Source organism: Lepisosteus platostomus, chromosome 8 (assembly GCF_059453375.1).
Source record: "Lepisosteus platostomus isolate fLepPlt1 chromosome 8, fLepPlt1.hap1, whole genome shotgun sequence".
Classification (NCBI taxonomy): Eukaryota; Metazoa; Chordata; class Actinopteri; order Semionotiformes; family Lepisosteidae; genus Lepisosteus; species Lepisosteus platostomus.
In genome coordinates, this window is record NC_142618.1 from 2,785,439 (window position 1) to 2,806,886 (window position 21,448).

The 21,448-nt window shown below is 45.2% G+C and overlaps 1 protein-coding gene across 2 annotated transcripts in view; it reads right to left on the bottom strand.

The window, feature by feature from the left end:
• Positions 1–4,885: 4,885 nt before the first annotated feature.
• The window catches only part of mib1 (MIB E3 ubiquitin protein ligase 1), a 104,873-nt gene continuing 88,310 nt past the window's right edge, over positions 4,886–21,448 (bottom strand). Inside the window, exons 15-21 of one of the 2 annotated variants that reach the window (XM_088642041.1) lie at positions 18,520–18,681; positions 15,643–15,824; positions 14,915–15,107; positions 14,344–14,422; positions 11,310–11,396; positions 8,924–9,024; positions 4,886–8,218 (exon numbers count right to left, since the gene is read on the bottom strand). In XM_088642041.1, the coding sequence (XP_088498167.1) occupies positions 8,078–8,218; positions 8,924–9,024; positions 11,310–11,396; positions 14,344–14,422; positions 14,915–15,107; positions 15,643–15,824; positions 18,520–18,681 (945 nt within the window). In that variant the 3' untranslated portion in view covers positions 4,886–8,077. Of the gene's footprint in view, positions 8,219–8,923; positions 9,025–11,282; positions 11,397–14,343; positions 14,423–14,914; positions 15,108–15,642; positions 15,825–18,519; positions 18,682–21,448 lie in introns of both variants that reach the window. The other variant, XM_088642040.1, reaches the window with a different exon arrangement.

Sequence of the window (21,448 nt, forward strand, 5' to 3'; positions counted from 1 at the left end):
TAAAAGTAGTTAAGATGTCTGTATAGGCTCACTAACTACCTTCCCTAAGCTAGTGCTTGATGCATTATCCAGAAAATAGAGCATTTACACAATATTTTTTATTTTCCGGGGCCGACTGCGTAAAGCTGCGAGTCGACAGTATTGTGGACAATTTTGCTTGAGCCATTAGACAGAAGCTATTGCTGTGGTCACTAAGAGCAGACGGAAGGAAGCCCAAGCCCACAGGAGTCCGAGGGCAGGGAGGAAGACTAATCCACGCTGCCGGCCGGCTCGCTCTGATGTGGCACTTCGAGGGCCACTGCCGCCCCTCTCACCCCCCTGTTGTCTTGGTCCACTGCGGCTGTGCAGGAGCTGAACGGATCCTCTCTTCCCGCCGTCTTTCTGGAGCGAGTACGGAGGAAACCTGGAGAACCTGTCATCTTTCCCTGTGAGCAACCAGCCAGGGGATGCCTCAGAGAACATTGCTTTCACGATTGTTTTAATTGTTTATCATTCTCCACGTGTCCTTTGGAGCTGATCCAGCATTGTCAGACAACTCAATATTGACTACCTGGAAGTATGCGTCTGTGTATGCATCCTTATTGACAGCCTGGCTCCAGATTATTTTACAGAATGAAAAGGGAATGTGCAGAGCTAGAGGGGCAGGTGTTTGACAGAAGAGTGGAACTGTGTTCGTGTGCAAGTCTGTAGTGCTGTTGTCACATCCTTGAGCTAGGCGCTTCACTCAGATCATCCCAGTAAATTCCCTTTTGTACACCTGGGTCTCCAGACCATCACCAAAAATGAAAACTTCTCAATTAGCATCATCAACGAAGCAAGAAGCCTCAAATGCAGAATCCTGCATAAAATGAAATTTTAAAAACATTTACATTTACTGAGATGTTTTGCAAGTATAATGAAGAATCATTTTTAGTGTAAACCTGTAATTTGGGTTAAAGGAGTTTCTGTGGAAGTACTATCAGACCCTGGTACTGTAAAGGTAGAAAGCAGGTCTTTCTGAACTCAAACTGGATGAAACCGTGCCGTTTTGCTTAAAGCTACATTTTGCTTAAAAACCTGCAAGTAATTTTCTTTTACCTTTAAATATGCATGTTCTCCTGTAATAGAACCCAAACACAGAGCTATCCTTTACTGCCAAAGAGCCTACATGGGGTTCCACTAGGAAGAGAAATGGTTGCAATTAATAATTCAGAATAGTCTGTTCCATTTAAAGGTGGTAATAAATTGCAATTATAATACAATTCTGAGTTTGGTACTTATTTTAATTCATTTATAGTACAATGTGTGCAATGTTTAAAATAAATATTATTTACCTGCTTAAGGTAATCACATTTATCTTGGGTTTCCCAGTCAGCTTTATAAAAAGTTGCAGATTTAGAGTTTGTACTGTGTATGAAAAATAATTGTATTTATCCTGGAAATGGAGTGTAATCATTTCAAGAGATCTTTTCTGTCTTCAAGACACTATATACAATCCAGCTGTTCACAGCGATCACATCTAGGCAGTGAATAAATATGCTGTAGTGTACGGCTATTACATTCTTATTTCAGATATGGCATATTTCTCTCCTAATTTTCATTGGAATATTCTGTATAAACATTTCAAAAGAATCATCATCAGAGAAGGTACTGTTAAAAAAACAACAATGAATAATTTCCTCGTAATACCCACAGTTAAAAGCATTCAAATATTTATTTATCCACCCTGGGACGTGGATGGGTTTGAACTGAGTGAGATAGGAAAGGTCTGAGGTGGTATTTAAAGGTTCCCTTAATATTTTCAGAGATGTAGTACTCTAGTTAATAAAAAATAGGAATGCATTCATTCGGAATCATACAGCAGAGACTCTCTACTCTGGTTATTACCTTCTGCGTGAAATGCGCTTTTCTTTTCTCACTGGAGCCAGTAGGAAGGAGGCAGCTGAAACTTTGTCCCGATCAATACTAATAAAACAATCTCCGTATCAGGACAATGCAAAATGAAGTGCAGGAGAAAAGAGTGCCAAGTTAGTACTTTACTGAGGGGCGGCTCAACTTTCAGGCAAACTCAGCACAGTTCTCTCTTCTCCAGAGGAGCCTGTTATTTGCCGACAGCTGCTATAAAGCGGTGCACTTCAGAGCACTTGTATTGGTTGGCTACAATGTTCCCCGACCAACACATAGGGGTCTTAAAACATGCAAATTCAACAACTCCGGCCGGAAGGAGACCTGGTACCAGGTGGCAGTCTGGAGTCTTCCATCACACCACGTCTGAAACCCTCTTTGACCGAACCCAATACTGAAAATTCATCATGTACATCATTGGATTTTTTAAAAACCTTTTGCTTGCCGCTCTCTAGATTCTGACAAAAGAGCACCCTGAAGCTGATTTATGGGGGGCTACAATGTACTTCTCTGTGGTCTGCAAGAGGTTGTTGCTCAAGCCAGACACCCACGCGCCAGTTTCTGGAAGCGGCACAGGTCTGCAGAAATGCCACACTACCACCTTGTGGAGCTGGGAAATCTGCACACCTGCCCCGTGTCCCCCCGGCCCTCTGTTTAAAGTTCAACATAAATCATTAAATGCACTTTCTTATCAAATAATTCTCTGTTGGCTATTTCCAGTCATTTTAGTCGTTTGAAAAAGCAATTCAGCATACCATTACCATCACACTACAGTATCTCTGTACAGAACTGGAGTGATCTACAGTGTTACACAGATGTGACTACAATAATCCAAGAAGCAATAATTCTGTAATTCAAATCCATTTGATTGTTTTCTTTCTTTTGCCCTCTTGTGGCGTAACAGACCCGAGAACAACGGAATTTAAGTGCATACATCATCCCAGTAACTTCGTTTTAAAATAATGAAGCAAATTCTATCAAAGGTATTTGATTTAAGATTCTAATTAATGTTTCAAACACCTCCCTGAATACAAATTTCACAAAATGGAGCACTATTTAGTGTTGTAACATTAATATTTATAAATTCAGTAGTAAAGGCAGGGTAATCCCCAGGAGTGCATGACTATAGTATGCATGATGTCAGTCACACTTGGCAAAGTCTTAATGTGAAGCCGGCAGTCGTGTCCCCTGGACTGATCTTTAATCAAGATGTCTGAAAAGGCTTTTTTCGGCTGAGGAGGCTGTTTGTTTATGCAAAGGCGACTAATTACCCAGGTGAATAGAACAAGTGGTATTGAGGAGAGTTTTGCCTACGTTAATTAGTCTGTTAAACAAAAGTGTTCAAACATGGATTACTTGAGTACAGAGCACTTTGAAACATTACAGTATGCCAAGATGACTCTAAACTATTTGAAATGGTCCGTGAGATATGCAATACTCTTCATTTGTATCGGATGTATTTGTCCCATTACATAATCGAACAGGAAGAACTGATCAAATTTGACACTTTGTAAAGAAAAAAATGCTCCTCCAAAATGATCTTATATATGAAATATTTTCAAGGAGTTTTAAATACTTGTCCCATGATGATTGCTGCATTAATACATTTTTAACCGAAGTCCAACCACGTATCGCCACAGCTTACACTCCCAAACTATCTGACAACAAACCCAACGCACGTCGGTGCGGAACTTTCCTGAAAGAAAACGTTAAAGAAAACCGTTGCTTCTGTAGCTGGGCGAGGCAGAATAGTAAACTTGACCCTCACCCGCTCTCGGGAGCAGGGAGGGGAGACACATGGTGATCTCCGCGGCTCAAAGCCACTGTCCTGGGGTCCTGCGGTGACCCAGCCCCCAGAGCTCCATCCATCTCAGTCACAGCAGACTGCCACCATCCAAGGGCTTCTGCACAGCGGGGCTCCCGAGCAGTTAATTGACTATTGAAATCTAGAGCTACACTGGTGTAACGACCTGAGCTGCACAGAAAACAAACACAGGCAGCCTCACGGGGCTTTAAGAAGATAGTGTTGTCTCCAGCACCAAATGATGGCAGCCTGCCATCTCGCATGATGAACGACGGCCCTACTCCGCAGCCTGCTGCAAGACAGAAACAAGGCTTTGCTCGATCGCATTGTCACGTCAAAAGGCACGCTTTTGGGGAGCACATTTCTACAAGACACCATTCCTTGAGCTGTTCATTAAAAGCTGGGAACAGCTCTCAAATTTTGCATCCGATAACTCTGGGAGAAAACGGAGAGGGGTGGGCAATAAGGATTGAGATAAGATCAGATCACGTTATTAGCCATATACCATTTCTTGTATTAGGAATGTCTTTTCGCATATCCCTGCGTGCTCTCCATGAGACACACAGACAGGGAGAGAAGCTTGGGGTCAGAGCTCAGCACCCCGTGAGCAGTTGGGGTTAAGGGCCTTGCTCAGGGGCCCAGTGGAGTAGGATTCCTCTGCCGGCCGCGGGACACGAACCGGCAACCTTCCAGCCACAGGTCTAGATCCTGAGCCACAGAGCCACCGCTCTGCCCCAATTCGGGATTAACTGTCCCGAAAAAGAGGGTTTTTGCATATTCCCATGGCTGCGGTTCTTAATCTGGGGGAAAACCCCGAAAAGCCAAGATTATAAATGCTGGGGTTGATAAATCTCAGCCAGAACGTAGTTCATTATGAAAGATGAGACGATTCACAAATAGATTTTTTCAGTACTTCTTCAGCCACTTTTCACACAGGTGAACCCGCATCACTCTGTAGGTGATTGCAGGTACGTATGACCCAGCTGATTTAGTCACGCTTGTGTCAGCAGGATGAAGGACGAAGCTCCTGCTGTTACCTGTGTGGATAAAGACACATTCTCCTCACTAGGATGCACGAGACCACAGGGGTAAGAACATGAAACCTAAGACAATCTGACTCTTTTTATCCAGACGTGAGGACAACCTGCAGGATGTACGGTGCAGAACTGCAAACAGAGTGAAACACAAAGGCAGAAATGAGGCAACATGATGTTTATTCCCAAAGCTTTAAGTTCATAAGACCGATTCGTATCAACAAGGTGTTTCTCGATCACTCAGTAACACAAAGTGAAATAGACAGCTTTCATGTTACACGTTCTCTCACGTTACAAACGTTCCTGCCCCCCCTCCCCCCCAAACAAAAATAACAAAAGCTGTTAAAACCTTCCAGTTACAAGACCGCAAAAAAGCGTTTTCGGAAAACAAAACAACCTAATAGTTGCAACAAAATAAAAATACATTACTACCAGTAAAGTACATTAGTGCATCTAGCTTAAACGTTAAGAGAACACTTTGAAATAAAAAAAAATATCTGCAAGTGAAAGCAAAAGCGGATTTTTAAAAACTAAATCTATTTGCACTGAAAGCCTCTGACACCATGCTTTTTTTCTAACAAGACCGCAGAACTATGCTGCACTTCTTAAAAACAAGCGAAACGGCTGGCTCATAAGTGACAGAGTAAAACTCCTCTCTGATGTGTTTCTACTGAGTATCCTGATCCGAAAGACACTTTCGATTGGTTACCTCTCCGTGACACATTCTCGTATTCAATGCAATACGATGGATCTACTCAAGTCCTTTCTTACGTAGCGAGATCACACCAGGCTTAAATACATCACACCTGTAGACAAGCCCCAAAACAAGTCTTTAAAAACTTTAAAATGCCTGGATTTTTAGTGTTTTAAATGCATACTTTTTTCTGAACTATTGCATGAACCACACTTTTTGTTAAAGAATCTGAGAGCTTAGCGCCCACAGTCAAAACAGCTACATTTAACTAAGCCCTTACTTCCAGAAAGCAGCAATACCTACAGTCTTAATGAGAGCAGCAATGCGAAAGGAAAAGCTTTCCAGGGGTAAGTCTTAGCATTTTCAGACGACCCGCTGTACTTGACAGCCCCCTTAGAATGAAATGTTTTTTCATTCAGAGATCAGCAGCCAGTTAGGATAAGCATCCACACGTGTAGATGGACACATGGAGGAAACCGAGCAGAACGATCCTCCAATGTTTTAAAGCGAAGCACACATGTAGCTTCTCACATTACAGCCTAGGACTGCAAAGAACAGCAAGTTATCACAGCTGCTTGCAAGAAGCGGTGCTCTACTTCATAGCAAATATTTTACATTTGTACCAATGTAAAAGTCACATTGTACAAAAATTGTAAATTTAAGACTTTTTTTTTACAGTTAATTGCCTACATTTTTGGCAGCACAAAAATGCTTAAATACAAACTGTGCTCTAGATCGGCCTGCTATAAAAACATGAAAAGCGCACTGAGTACTTAGGTCAACAATGTATAACATGTTCAGAAAATATGCTGCTTTCAGAAGAGGCCGTCACATCTGTACCTTATCTCTGTTTAACGTACTTAAAGTACTTTTACATGACCGAAGCCCTTAAAGATCAATTAATTCCATGCTTGCTTGGAAAGAGAACACTCCAATCCCTTGCTCTGTATAAACTGCCTTACACTTTTATATCAAAGGAAAGATCATCCTTTCAAGTGCATGTTTCACATTTGTACTTTAATATCGGACTGCACACAAGAGTCAGCACCTTCTGCCATCATGCCAGCTTCCTGACTGCCAGTGGCACTGTGACATTGTTATCCCAACCATGATGTTGCATGTTCAGGCTCAGCGATGCTACACTGGGGTTGCAAACCCAGCACATTACTTGAGATACATGAAACTGTCTTCGTTAAGCAAAGCCAGGACCTTTGGAAAACCTCTTGGTGCTCGTTCTCAGACGCATATCTCCGGAAACACCAGTTCGGAAAGTGAGACACTCTCTGTGCCACTTAGTCTAATTTCAGATCTGGGATCTAGAGACACTCATGCAACATCCAGTGGAGGAAACATAAGAAATACAAAGCTTTCTCGACAGAAAGTCAGATAACATATTTATTAATGTTATTTTGAGTATTAAAGAAACATGGCAGTTAAACACAGCCAGAACCGGCACCATCCCCTTTAAAAAACGAAACATTGAACCTTCAATGTAACTTGCATACATGAAAGGGGCACAGATTTTTACAACATTTTGGCCTTTTATTATTTTTCCTGCTGCTATCCTACAAATTCACCCTTTACACGGTTCACAAAGCAAAAAGCCCTTCAGGTGGTCAAGTTCAGATGGATCGGGTTAGAAGTGAAGTTTCTTCAAACATGCTATGAGCTGAAGGACTGAGCTGACCGTGTTCTTACTGTCTGCTCAGACATGGTATGCAGCATTGCTTTGAGAACCAGCTGGGAATTCTGGAGGGGAAATGCAGGTACTGAGAGGTGCTGCAGGCTCAAAGCAGCAGCATGGGTCTGAGCTCAGTTCTCTCAGTGTCAAGAGTGCTTTTCCACAATGTGTGGGAGCAAATAGCAGGAGGTTCCAGGGCATCAGACTAAATTTGCTCTAGAAAAGAAAACAGGAAAACTAGGTGGGGGTGGCTGGTAAGACTGTAAGCATGGTTAAAGTCTGTGCAACATGCCCTTAAGTTAGTTGTTCTGTAAAGTTACCATCCTGACAGAATATCTACAGTGACAGACACTGGGCGAGTGAATCCTGCCACAGGGAAAGCAATTGCCTACAGCTAAATGTGTACATTGCAAAAAGATGATAAAGCAGACGCATTTTACAAAACATTCTGTACATCCGTCCATTAAATCAAACCACCGCAATTAACCAATTCCCCCACCAATCGAGAAGAGAACAGTCACGAACTCCACCTTCACTTGCTCAACAGCCCCCTCTCCTGGGCACCACGGGATGTCCAGCTTAGTCTTGTACAGAGCACTCACACTTTCACAAGGGGTCAGAGCCAAGCGTCTCGCTCAACCCCCTCAACCCCCTGTAAAAACCCCGGGACGACGCTACAGTCACGAGGAGAAAGGTCACTTGACAAGGGAAGCCCCACGTGCACTTGGTTAAAAGCTCCGGAGCAACTGAAAAGAGCAAGCAAGCCGTCGGGAGGGGATACACGGCGCACAGGGGCTGCTGGGATTGAAGAAGGCTCTCCGCTCTTGTTCCGGGACTCTTTTCACGCTCCGACCTTGTTGACAGACTGAACACTGGATTGGTCTTTGAATGAAACTGAACGAAAACACACACACGCACAAGAAAGAGAGCGGGCGAGCAGGCAGGCGGGCGGGCGGGCAGGCGGGCGGCCGGCCGGGGGTCTAGTACAGGAGGATGCGCCGCTCGATGGCCTTGCGGCAGATGGGGCACTCGCTCATCCGGTCTCCGCACAGCTGGCACGTGCCGTGGCCACACATGAAGATCATGTTCTTCAGGCGGTCCAAGCACACCGGGCACATTGTCTGGGAAGAGCAGACACACCCACCCCTTCAGACAGTCTCTCGGCAAACCACTTCCTGTCACTTAAGTGCACAGATCCTCTCTGTCTTAACGGGTACTTCAGCTGCAGGCCAGATCCTGGAACGGTGCTAGGGAACTCTAGCTATGTGTCTCCGCTCCGCTGCAAGCCGCCCAAGATCAATACATTCAAAACTGCTTGTACCAATGACTGTAACAGATGGCAAATGATAAGGCTCCCTTCCCTCAGGCAGTTTAGAGGTATACAAACTGTGCAATACTGTAGTACAGTATGTGAGACTACTGTTACAATATTCTATATCATGGGAGTGCAAAACAGGACCCGAAAACTGAAACTGACAAAGTGATTCATGGATGTTTTGTATTATATACATGAAGGAAAGCAGTTATGAGTGGACTGCATTTGCGAAAGGGAAATTAATTCAATGCCGAGTTCGAAACACTGCTTGCCTTCTGAATGGAGTGACTCAGCTCTGTCCTTTCTTCTGAGAAGGGACAGGATACGTACTGATGTGAATTTGTGATTGGCTCCGACGGGCGTCGGGCTGCGTGTTCCTGTGTCCTAGGGAGGAGTGTGGCGTGGGGGGGTCCCGGGAAAGACGGGGGCAGAGTGGCGCCGGCCCCTGAGCTGATGAAAAGCACATGCCTGCAGGTCGTCAGCGGCCACATCCAGGCACTTGAGCTCCTACCTGCTCCTTGATGTCCTGCAGCTGCTGCTGAAGCTTCTGCACGTCTGCGTTGACATTTGTGTTGTCCTTGTCCCTCTGCAGAGCGGGGATGTTTCCACTGGCTACAACGGGCAGAAAAACACATTACAGTCGGGCCAGCGAGATGGAGACCCCTGAAAACCCTGCAAAGTGTCCGTTATCAGTGGTATTTCAAACAACTCTCCGTTTCGCTACACTCTTCTCCATTCCTGTATCAAGAGAGGCTGCTGCCTGCAGTAACTTTGACACCATCTTAAAACATCTTAATGATAAACATTAAAAAGCAATTAAACAGCTAATATTTTGTTCCAGACAGGCAGTGCTGACCACATCTGACAGCTGTCACAGTTCAGGATTACAATGTGACAGGTATTTAAACCATATTGGAATTCCCTCAGCAGATTATGAGATTTCTGCAGTGAAGATGAAAACAGATGGTACTCAGAGTACTAGCTAACAGAACTGAGTAACATGGTGTAAGCTAGGACATACTGTATACTGTACAAATCTAGAGGGGGGAAATCACAGAGTGTCAATGTGTTTGAGGTCCACGGGATTGTAACTTTATTAATCATGTTTGACAAGACATGTCAGTTTGGTTCTCTGAGTAATGCCATGTTACTGGTAGTAACATCCAACATGTCTGGTCAAAAACATCCTTACTAAAAAACCTCTGGACGTCTAATCTCACGTAAGGAGCGATCTAAGATGCAACTTCCACAATTCTAGGACACGTTTTTGTAAAGCACAAATATAACATTGTCAGTCTTCATTGGATTCAAGTATAAAATGTGAAGGATTAGTTTATTTCCCAAGCAAACTTTATCACCTTGTAATGTACCAGTTTATCACTGATCCACTTGTGCAACTCATTGTCATCTGCTGCTTCCGTCTCTTCCTTTCCAGAGAAACTCTTGTGCACTTTAACACTCTAAAAGAAACCTGACTCCCATTTTTCTGTAACTTTCTATACTTTGGAAAATATCCAGGACAAGCTATGTTTTCTATCCAGATCTAAGTCATTCAATGAATGAAGCCCTGCATAAAATCTGCATTTACAAAAAAGTTGTTTTTACAAACCAAAAATTCCTTATTAATTTCTCATAAGTGAAATCTCTCCAGAGAAAACAAGCAGTGTCAACACGCAATCCACAAAACGTAAAAGCCCTGGCAAGTCGGAACTGTTGTTACCTTCCAAAAACCCCAGTGCCTTCAGAACCTTTTGTATCTTAGGGGGTTGAAACTGCATTCTGAGGTGGATGAAATCTAGCAGGGAGTAGACACTGTTTTTAACACTGCTAACATTAGGATAAACACGGTTATACAGTGACTCCAGACTGCCTGGAGCTTAGTTTGATTTTGGTATGCCTGTTCATCACAGAAATGTGTCCCAACGTACTATGTAAGAATCTTCAAACTGTGCATCACCCCCTGGTGACTCATAGTACCTCACCAGGCCCACTGAGCCAGAAATGAAAAGCATGTGGGAGAGCCTGGACCAGAACCTTCTCTGCACAGAAAGCCTCAGTCGTCAAACATGACATAAAGGAGATAACCTTTCACAGCTCACATTCCAAAGGCATCTGTTGGTTTATGAGTGCTGGTAGCTTATTTCCTACCCATGCATGTTTAAAGCTGTGTTTCCAAGAGATCTGGTCTAATTAAGCCATGGGCTACAGAACCTACACTAAATCTTCATTGGAAATGGTATTCCCGAACCGCCAAGTTCAGTGAAGTGAATCCGCAAGTTTCCCTTTTAAAAGGAAAAAAAAACAACTAAAATGGCCAAAAAATGCAAAAATGATCTAACTCAAGAAAAACTGTCAAATGGTGACCTTTCAAAAAAACATCCCAAAAATAAAGAGAGATGAATGAACACATTTGCCCCAGTGTATCTTGACATTGTTTTCTATATTCTTTGAAGAATAAAGAAAGTCAGCTGCCCTGCAAAAAAATAATTAAATGAAGCAAAAGTTAAGTCAAAAACTTACCTTTCAATCCAGATTAAATGTCTGGAGTAAACTAGAGAAGTGAACTGAGGCCGTAAGGGACTCATTATATTGCAGATTAAAGATTACATGCTAATCACCTTTCTTACAAATCACTACTGTAAAAAACAAAGGGTCATATTAGTCAGTCAGACCTGCCACTGCAAGGCTGCTTTTAGAAGCGTGACACCAAAGCACGTTTCCGGCTGGGAACAACACCCGCGTCAACACCACTTCACCCCCCGCGAGAACAACGCCACAGGTGGAGAAAAACCAAAGTCAAAACCGAGAGCAAACAAAACATGGCAAAGCAAACAAGGAATGAAAAGGGAACGTGTGGAAGATTCACTCACTAAGATCTTCAGCAGAATCCTCCATACCTTTCCCGCCACAGCACATAATGAAAGGCGTTCGGCGCTCCACCACGGCCCGGCACTGCACACACTTCTTCATCAGGCTGGCGCAGTCTGGGGGCACAAGAGCACAGGCACGCCGCGTCAGCGCTCGCGGCCTCAGGGCATGGACTCCATAGCCCACCCGCTTTCTAGCCGCATCCCCCAATTCAGGGTGGCGGGGGAGCCCTGTCTCGGCGAGCTCCAGGCACAAGCAGGGGTACACCCTGGACAGGACCGCCAGTCCATCGCAGGAGACACGCAGGGGGGGACACACACTCACACTCCCAGCGCGTCTCTGGACTGGTGGGAGGAAACCCATTCAAACACAGGGGAACATGCAGACTCCACACAGACAGCACCCCGGGTCCAGATTTCAACCCAGGGCCCCAGCGCTGCGAGCCAGCAGTGCTGGCCACCACGCCACTGTGCCGCCTGCCTTTCTATTCCAAAGGCGGAATTCATCTGAACACTTGTGCACAAGACTGTTCCTGAAGAACAGAACCTGATACACATGTGAGTGAGGTGAGCCCTGAAATAACTGTGAAAAGTGATCCTGAAACAGAACCAACAAATCATTTATTTGGAACCCGCAGTGCCACAGCACGCTAAGACAAGAGCCTGGAGCTGTGAAAAACCCATCGCTGTCATTAATTGTTGTAAACTATAAGCAGCTGAGATTATGACTAGAAAAAAGGGAACGTAAGGGAAATAGTCATCTCTAAAACCTGCAATTGGACCGGAGTGTGCAATTTATATAATATCAAAAACGAAAGCTAGAAAGAGAGAATTATAAAATCCTTTGTGCTGATAAAATTCATGTTTTATCAGTGGCATCCAGCCATCTTTCAATGTTCTAGTAAAAAGTTTTTTTCTCTGCGTCTCATAATATTCAGTGAACAAGCACATCTGGTCACATTTTGAGATCATGCCGCCTAGAGCATATTGTTCTGAATGTGGGCATGGTGGCACAGGATTACAATCATACCGAGCATAATCCATGATCAGTCAAATAACTTTATAGTTTCAAGTTAAAGCATTGCTTTAAAACCAAGAGATGCGGCTCCTGATTTCCACCTGCTTGATCACCAGCCCAGCAGATGTAAACCTGATTTTCTATTGAGGTGAGGATTCTCATTGGAGGTAGTGACACCGTTCCGGCTTTTACAGACACAGAAAATGTGCTACACAAAGAGGGGATTTCACGAAAGGCAAAGGTGGGGGGAATGAAGCACAAAAAAAAAAGGAAGGAAAGGGACACTGAACAACAGAAATGGGCAACGAGAGGCCCCCGAGCCACTCAGCCAGTAAAGGCTCCTGCAGTGCAGGTTGCAGAGGTGTGCAGACATCGCTCCCGGAGAGAGAGTCCCCTCGCGCTGCCGCACAGCCTGGCTCAGAACCAACGGGACCACATGAGCCGCAGCCAGCTGGGAGCAGCAGAATTCAAGACAGGTTACACATCTAGTCAGGGGTGGCTTGCACAAGTTAAGACCAGAGGATGCCACCCGCTATTTCTCTGAAGTAGCCAGGATTATCCGTTTCAACATCATGGCCGGGTAGCTCAGCCACATGCCTCCACAACCCTTTGTGTCAAGAAGTGCCTCCTGTTCTTGGTTTTACTTCCAAACAGTACCCACTTTGTGTGTCACGGCCTGTTCTGAAGAGGTCTACAGGGAGGATGCAGTTGGTGCCCTTGAGGATTCTGCACTCTTTTGTTACCTCTGTCTTCTCTATTCAGGACTAAAAGGTTCAGTTGTTTCAGCCTGTCAGTGTAGGACTGTCCCTTACTCCCTTAATGTATCCTGTCGCTTTCCTGTGGACGGATTCCAAAACAGCAATATCGATACCTCAATACGAGGTGACCACAATATTAGTCATTCAGAATATTAGTTCACAATATTCTAAATGAGGCCTTTTAGCACATTGCCCAATATGAACATAATATCGCTTGATTTAAATCATGATCTAGAGAGGATGTAAGTTATGTCAACATGAACTTTCTGTTGGCATAAGTAGTCTCTTCAAGCTATTTCCCATTATTCCTGTCAGCCTGCCACCCAAAAACACCTCCTGTGCCCCGGAAATTGCCTGTCAGTGTGGTGCGGGGTCAGTGGTTGGTCCAATCAGCCCTAAACCCCCTGAAACCCATGGTAGTGCCAGGAGTGCCAAGGAGAGAGACACAGACCCTCTCTAAGGCACCACGCAGCACAGGGGTCCTACCGACCTGCTGAACCGATTGCCAATTAGCGATTCCAAACTGGTTGGGTATAAAATGAGAATCAAACAAGTTTTTAAATGAAAAGTGGCTGACACAACCACTTCCCTTTACGATCTGAGTACAATAACAGGTAAAAAAAAAAGACCAGAGCTTCCACTGACTCAAAGCTAATATTTGTAATTTAATTATGAAGGCTTGTTGAGAATCTCAGTTATTTAAAACAGACTAATTTGTTCAGCTAAGACATAACCTTCATCCTCCCATCTCTAATGTGCCTGTGGATTTTTATTAGAGACTTCAACTGACCGTAAAATGACTATCAGTTTCTCTTAGTGATTTAGGTATGCATGCGCGGATAATAAACTGTCCTAAAGACTGCAATTAATTTGGGGAAATGATGAGAATACAGCCACCTCTCTCACCGATGCAAAAGCTCATGAATTCCAGAGCCGGTACTGCGCAGAGCACATGGGAGATCATACACAATGGGAAGAACACAAAGCAGAAAACTGCACAAGCAGCAGGTGCCCTAACCGTCAAGAATTTTATGTTTCATTGGTATCCGGCATGAAAGCGACTCATACATTGACTTTGGTAAAACATCATCTTAATTTCCTCTATTAAAACTTTTTCTGCACGAACGCAAGTTGCAAGACTCCCTTATCTGTAAAAGAACATTGCGAGTAAAGCCCAGAGGTGACAGCTCACAGTTTTACCTCATCGCTGACCGCCCCAGTCACAGGCTCACTGTGCTGCGAGGGTTAATCGTGCCTCCAGAAGGAGAGAGACTCGTTATTCACTTACTCTCACAGGCACACATGTGGCCACAAGGCTGGAAGAGCACAGCTGCCTTCTTGTCCGAGCATACCACACATTCTTCGATCTGTGGGAAGAAAATTGCCAAGGCAAGACCGTTTTAATAATATGCAGGGGAATTTCCACACACGTACATGACCTTGGGCGGAGAAAATTCTCCTGCGGCTCTAAAACCATCTCATTATTTGAACTGATGCTCCGATATTTATGAGCGACAGTCGGTCGCGAAAAGATGATTGAAGCATAATAACTTAATTAGGCTCAAATACCCATCGAGTGCACAAAACAACCTTAGTCATCAACTGAAAAAAAAAAACACCTTAGATTTTAAGCGAAATTTAAAGTGAATCATAAATCTTAAATTCACCCAAGATCCAAGGAAGTGCACTGACAAAAATCTCAACTACCGTCTGCAGGGCAAGACTCTGCTGGCTGACGCACATTCCTTGCAGACCAGGTTGTGCTTGGATGAACCGCTGTTTGTCCTGTGACGGGGTGAAATGGGAACAGCGGCAGCAGCTGCCCAGAAAGAGGCTAGCGGCGCCCGGGGCTCGGTTACCTTGGTTCTGGACTGGACCTGATCCTTGCAGATGAGACACTTCTTGACCCGCGGGGAGCAGAGCGAGCAGGTGGCGATGTGCCCGCAGGGCCCGAACAGGGTGTCCCTCTTCATGTCGGAGCAGACCATGCACTCCTCCAGGGTCTCCGAGCTGTTGCTGATGAGGGAGGGACTGCGGGAGCCCACCTGCCCGCTGCAGAGAGACAGAAGCATGCTCAGGCAAGGGCCCGCCCTCGCCAGCCGAGAGCAGCGGGCACCTCACACAGCCTGCAGAGGCACACGGCCTCACTGCTTGCACCCGGTGCAAGGCAAACCAGCCACAATCACAGATCGTGAGACAATGCGGGAGAGGTGGAGTGGAGTCAAAAAAAAAAATAGACCAGCTAAGTCCGACACAATCGCTGATCTTTCCTTTTGGACTGCACTCCACCGGTCCTGCACTGTTTCAAAAGGTTCTGAAAAGAGAAGTCAAGTCTGGCGTCATTTGCTAATGGAAAAAGATTCCTCACTTGATATATTTTCCCCTTTAATGTAATTCTTAACACTCAACTGCTGCCAACTTCCTCCGCAGACACAGTTAACGCAAAAGCCGCAGAAATTATTCTGCTCATCTATTACCGTGAACAGCCAGAGGCTCCTTCAGAACAGACCCTGAAATCAACAGCTGCTCAAGGCGGCTGTCGCGTTCAGGCGCAGCTGCGAGACTTCCACTGCGGCGGTGAACGCACCTGGTCTTCTCCTTGTGGCACTTGGCCAGGGCCTTGCAGAGGCTGGGGTCGGGGCAGAGGTCGAGGGGAGACTGGCCCTTCTTGTTCCGGACGGTGAGGTCCGCGCCGTTGGCGGCCAGGAAGCAGGCGATGGAGGCGGCACTCTTCTTCTCGGCGCCCTGAGTTCCCAGTCCCATGATCAGCTGCAGGAAAGGGAACGGTACAGCACGTGACAGACTGCCAGACCCCCAGCGCCCGCCGGACTTCAGGGGGTCTCAGCGGGATAAAAGCGTGTAGCAGAGTGTGCGCGCACATGCACAAGACTGGAGGCCCATGCTAAAAGCTGTGCTTGCACGCAAGCAGCCCGTCACGACAGTTCATGTGTTCGATGCCCTTTGTTCCCACAAGTGAGAGATCTGCTTTGAAGCACCACCCAGAACGTACCACGCTGGAAAATATTGAATTATAACAGCCTGTTTGCTCCGACATCAGCTCTGCAAAGGCTTTGGCAGGGGTCTTTTGAGACCTCCTCACAACATATGTGTTTTCATTCATTTAGTCCTCTTCGAAGCAGAAGCAGGAAAAGAGTGCTCGCTCCCAAGCGAAAAAACTTTGGAAATCCATTCTACACAAAGGACGAGTGATTAAGCTTTACATATTTTTCATGGTTTTGTTTTTGCAATGAAGAGAATATTGCTTGCGTCTTGTGTTTGTTCAGCTTTGACGGGACCGAATGAGGGAGGAAAAGACAGCCCACCTTCAAGTCATTGCAGACAAAGGCTGAACGGTCACTGAAACAATTTTACATTTATGGATGTTAGCACTGTGTGCCAAATTTCAAAACTGCTTCCGTTCTTAACCTCCTGCGTCAACCCTCAGCTCAGAGGTCAGAGGTTAAATCATAGCGACCTCCCCTGACATCTGAAGGGATCAGCAGGACTCTGCCTCAGCTGAACAGACAGAAACAAGTTTACAACATTCGCTCCAGGGCATTGAACTGTCTGTATGGTGCGTTCCTGGAGGTGGCACGACCCGTCTGTGCTGGCTAAATAATGAATCAGAGGCTTCAGTGCTGTGCAGAGCACTGCACATCTTTACACAAACAAGCACGAACAGCACTAAAACAACATCATAAAATCCACCACAATTCTCACACAAAGGAGCAGAAGACAAATATTTTTAAAAAAATTCTGTTGTAAACTTAAAATCCGATTTAAATCGCCTAACTCCATTTTAATTTAATTTAGATAAATACTGACCCAGATTTTTGGCCATATAGGTTTCAGAGTGCTCCCCTGTTTTGTAAGCAGACAATAATAATAATAATAATAATAATAATAATAATAATAATAATAAATAATTGCTTACACTTATATAGCACTTCTCTGGACACTCCACACAAAGCGCTTCACAAGTAATGGGGATGTTTACAGTGTAGTGTCCCCGTCACTATACTGGGGCATTCGGACCCACACAGACTGCAGGGTGAGTGCCCCCTGCTGGCCCCACTAACACCTCTTCCAGCAGAACCCTTAGTTTTTCCCAGGAGTCTCCCATCCAGGTACTGACCAGGCTCACACCTGCTGAGCTTCAGTGGGCTGCCAGTTGTGAGATGCAGGGTGATATGGCTGCTAGTAATGCACGATACACTTCCAAAGCTTTTAAAAGGAGACACCAACATTTGTTTTTTGCACAACGGGAAGCTAAAGGCTTGATCCGCACCCACCCAGTTTCCCCTACACCTGCCCTGGTCATCGCCTGAGCCTGGGCTAGCTCCAGTCTCAAAGCAGAGACGAGAATCTGCTGAATACAGACACAATGAAGGACTGAAACACTACGCTGCAGACATGCTTATGGAAACTATACCACCTTGAGTCTGGCACAGTCCACTGTTTCACACTCTCAATAGTGCTGACGTTTCAAATGGCTCAGGTCTCGCTCTCCTGGTTTTCTACCGTCAGCAGAGCCTCCGAAGCAAATTGCTTGCTTGTATTTCACTAAAAGGCATTAAGATATGGGGCATGTTCTAAAATATGAGTGACAGACTGCAAAGCAGACAAAAACTGCTCTCCCCCGAAAAAGGACATTTTGAAAGAAATCCACGCGAGTCAGTTGTCACTGCAGTCACGTCTGAAGTCACAGGGCCATTAAAATGAAGTTTTTTGCCGCTATCTACCTGGTATTTAACTTTTTGTGTGATAACAGCTGACGCAAGTCATAGTCTTCAGTATCCCTAAATTTGCTTTGCAGTGCAGTTTGAGAGAAATGGATTTACTCGGTTTCTCCTCAGGCAAGGCATATCCATGTTAAGTAATTTCCTGACTTCCCACAGAAAATATTTTTATGTTGGTAAGGATGGGACAATCATGCAGTACAGTTAATTTGTGCCTGGTGGCCACATTTGTTTTGGATAGCTCCTATGGGATATCTCGGCTAACCACGATTAGATTTGTCCGGGTCTTGGACAGAAATCTAACAGTAAGATTGATGAAAGCGTTTATTGGTACAGATGACCACTAGGTGCCACTCTTTTGCTCTGGCATTATGTGTGGAGAGAGGTGACAAAGGCTTTGTAATCTGGATATGAAGGTGACAATTTGTTTTTTCTAAGAACTGGGATGCAAAGCTATTTTTGCTCAATCACGTGTGAACAAATCTGTCCTCCCTACCACGGATGACATTCAAAAATGAAGAGACCTTCTCTCTCACTTTGCTGTTGCTGATGTGCAAAGATGGAATTCCCACAGCGGCATCTTTCACAAAGCGCTGCTCAACTCGTGCGCTGACCACGTTTCACCAGCAGACCTCGTGCGCAAAGGAAAGGCCCAAGGGAGGAGAGGACGCCGGGGCTCTCTGCACGGACTGGCACATCGGCGCGAGAGCGAAGCCGGTGCTTACCGTGTTCTTGGAGGGCTCCCAGGGGCTGTCCACCTTGCCCACGTCCTGCATGTCCTGCAGCTGCCGCAGCTGGGACAGGGTGTGGTGCCGCAGGGCCTCATGGAGGGGCGTGTCCCCGTCCTTGTCCTGCACGTCCAGCTTGGCTTCGGCACGGACCAGCAGCTGCAGGGCGGCAGCAGGGGCGCGGTTATCGACATTGGGAGGCAAAGCCGGACAGAGGGCAGCGCGTTTCTCTCCCGCGCACAACTCTCGAAACCTTTCGCGATACCCAGAGAGAAAATTCCCATAGTGCAAGTTGGACGCCACTCCAGCCTTGCAGTGCTCCATGGGAATGAAGACAAGCGCAGTTGTCCACAGTCACTGGTCATCACTTAAACAGCAAAAGGCCTCAGCTCCGACTGCAATCTGTTTATTAGCTTTAATAAGGCAAACACAAAGCTCCTCCAGGAGACAAACATCTTGGCATTGATATTCAGGATCAGGGGCTATTTAGCTCTGCGCTCTTCAGGCCTTTAGGACATGCTTTGATAACTTCATAAAACAACAAAATATCAATAAACAGGACAGGACTAAAGAGCACTCAAGTATTCTAAAGAAGTCTCATTACATAGTGATGCACAATGAAAGCACAGCAGTTTTAAGTTTTACATCAGTAGCTCACTCAGCACATGCACATGTTAATTGCAATTCAAATTGTGAAAAGGTAGATTTATGGAGTAATTTCCCCTGGGCCAACAAAACACTGAGCCCACACAAGGTACTCAGTGGTGGGTTTTGAGCTAAAAGTGCTGAAATCAGTTGACTAAGAATCTGTATGAACAGTCATACAAAAAGAAGATTATATTTAAAAGAAGAACAGCAAAGTGAATAAGATATTCTGCCTCAACAATCAGCAGACTATTCCTCCGAAACCAGCTCTGTGAGAGACAGGAGATCCATCTGGATAACTGTTCTCATACTGCAGAATGTACAGCACAAGAAACTCCAGAAAGAGATGACCCGTGCTTCATCAGAATGACTGTCGCCTGCCACAAAAGTGATCAGCATGGCTGGAGGCTGTTCAGAGTAACACACTGACAGCTGAGAGAGAAAATCAATCGCCATCTCCCATGGACAGAACACATCAGAGGGAGTGACAGGTATTCATTTGTTTTCGAACTGCTTACTCCTGGGCAGCGTCGTGGTGTAACAGGCAGAGCAGGGCAGACCTGACTTCCCCTTTCCCCTGAAACAGCCTGCAGCTCCTCCTATGGGATTCCCAGGAGCTCACAGGCCGCCGAGTTCCTCACCCTGTTGTAAAGAGCAAGGCAAGCAGCCCTGCACAGACACCTCATTTCAGCCGTTTTTCCCCCACAACCTCGTTCCCTCAGTCACTGCCCAGAGCGCGTGACCTTAGGTGAGGATGGGGACACACAGGGGCCTGAAATACAAGAGCTCTGGTCCTGCTCAACCACCACAGTGTGGCACACTGTCTGCTTTACTGTAGCCGCTGCACTGCAATCTGCAGGTCAATCCCACGATCCCCTCCACCCTTGTCCTGAACAAGACCCCGAGGTACTGAACCCCCTCCACCTGGGGCAGCTGTCCCCTCACCTGGAGAGAGCCAGCCACAGTGGAGTATTGTAGTCACTGATAATGCCCTTTTGCCTTGGACAGGCTTGACTGAAGAGTGTGGGGATGTTGTGCTCAGTGTGCTCGCTTTGAATAAGCTGCTTGCAACCAGGTCAGCAGCATTCAAGAGCTGGGTGCTGCTATACAATCGGAGTGTGGCAGAACATCCCACAGCATTCTGTACACAGGCTGATCAGGTCTGTGCATCACCACTGCCAGGATTATGCTAACGCCAAGTGATGCCATACCTAAAAATGACAGGACTACTAATTACCAAGCAAGTGAGACAAGCTGAATGGCCTCCTCTTGTTTATAATCTTTCTTACGAAATGAGAGGGGTAATAGCTACTGAGAGGACGGACAATTTTAATGCTGCACCAAACCCATGAAATGGGGAGAGAGAGCACATAGTATAACTGGTATATTAGATTTTTTAGATGGTAAAAGGCAGGCATTAGGCATGCAGGGAAATGAATGCATTGGATTAAGAATTGGTTAGTGAATTCAAGGTTAGAATTAGGATAATCAAACCTTTGTTATGAGGAACTCCTAGCTAAAGTCAAAAATGTTTGTGTCGTCATAAGATTTTTGGGCATTTAATTTAAACTGTGTTAGTTATGCATTATTATTTTTGCTCTTTAAAGGCCCGATGAAATTCAAGGAAAAAAACCTCAAGCTGTCAGTTAAGGATCTCCAATAAAGCACAGAATAATAAAGAAAATGTATGTTTTACAATTGATGCATTTTTAGGTAAACCATAGCTACAGCAGTTTGACAGTTACTTTAGAAAAAAGAAAATAATTTCTAAAGAAAATGGACAACAAAGGAAACAAAGAAGCCCGAGTCAGATCTGATATAAGTGTTTGGCTGTGTTGCTGAAGACAGACAGCTGTTTGGTGCACAGGCATTTCATGCAACTGCCAAGCTGAGTTTAGCTTTATTAACGTCATGTCAGCATCAGATACAGGATTCTCACAATGTTGTATCAGTTTTCTGTGGATCAAGAGCAAACTAGAGCTCAAACAGACATGGAACATTAAATACAATCAACTTGACAACCTCATCAGCGGCAGGAAAAGGCTCTTGAAAGCATGAGGAAGGCTCCACAGATAGGTCGTGTTTTTTCCCTTCTTTATACTTTTCAGCATGGAATCAGCTGCACCTGCTCCTTTGCAACTCACACACTGACACAGCCCCACATTCTAACTCGGATCTCTAACTAGAAGCTTGTCTTCTCTATGGAAACAGAGCTGTCAGGTGCAAAACAACTATTTTAATTCTGAAATGCACCTCAAAGCATTCGTACAAACTTGCTATT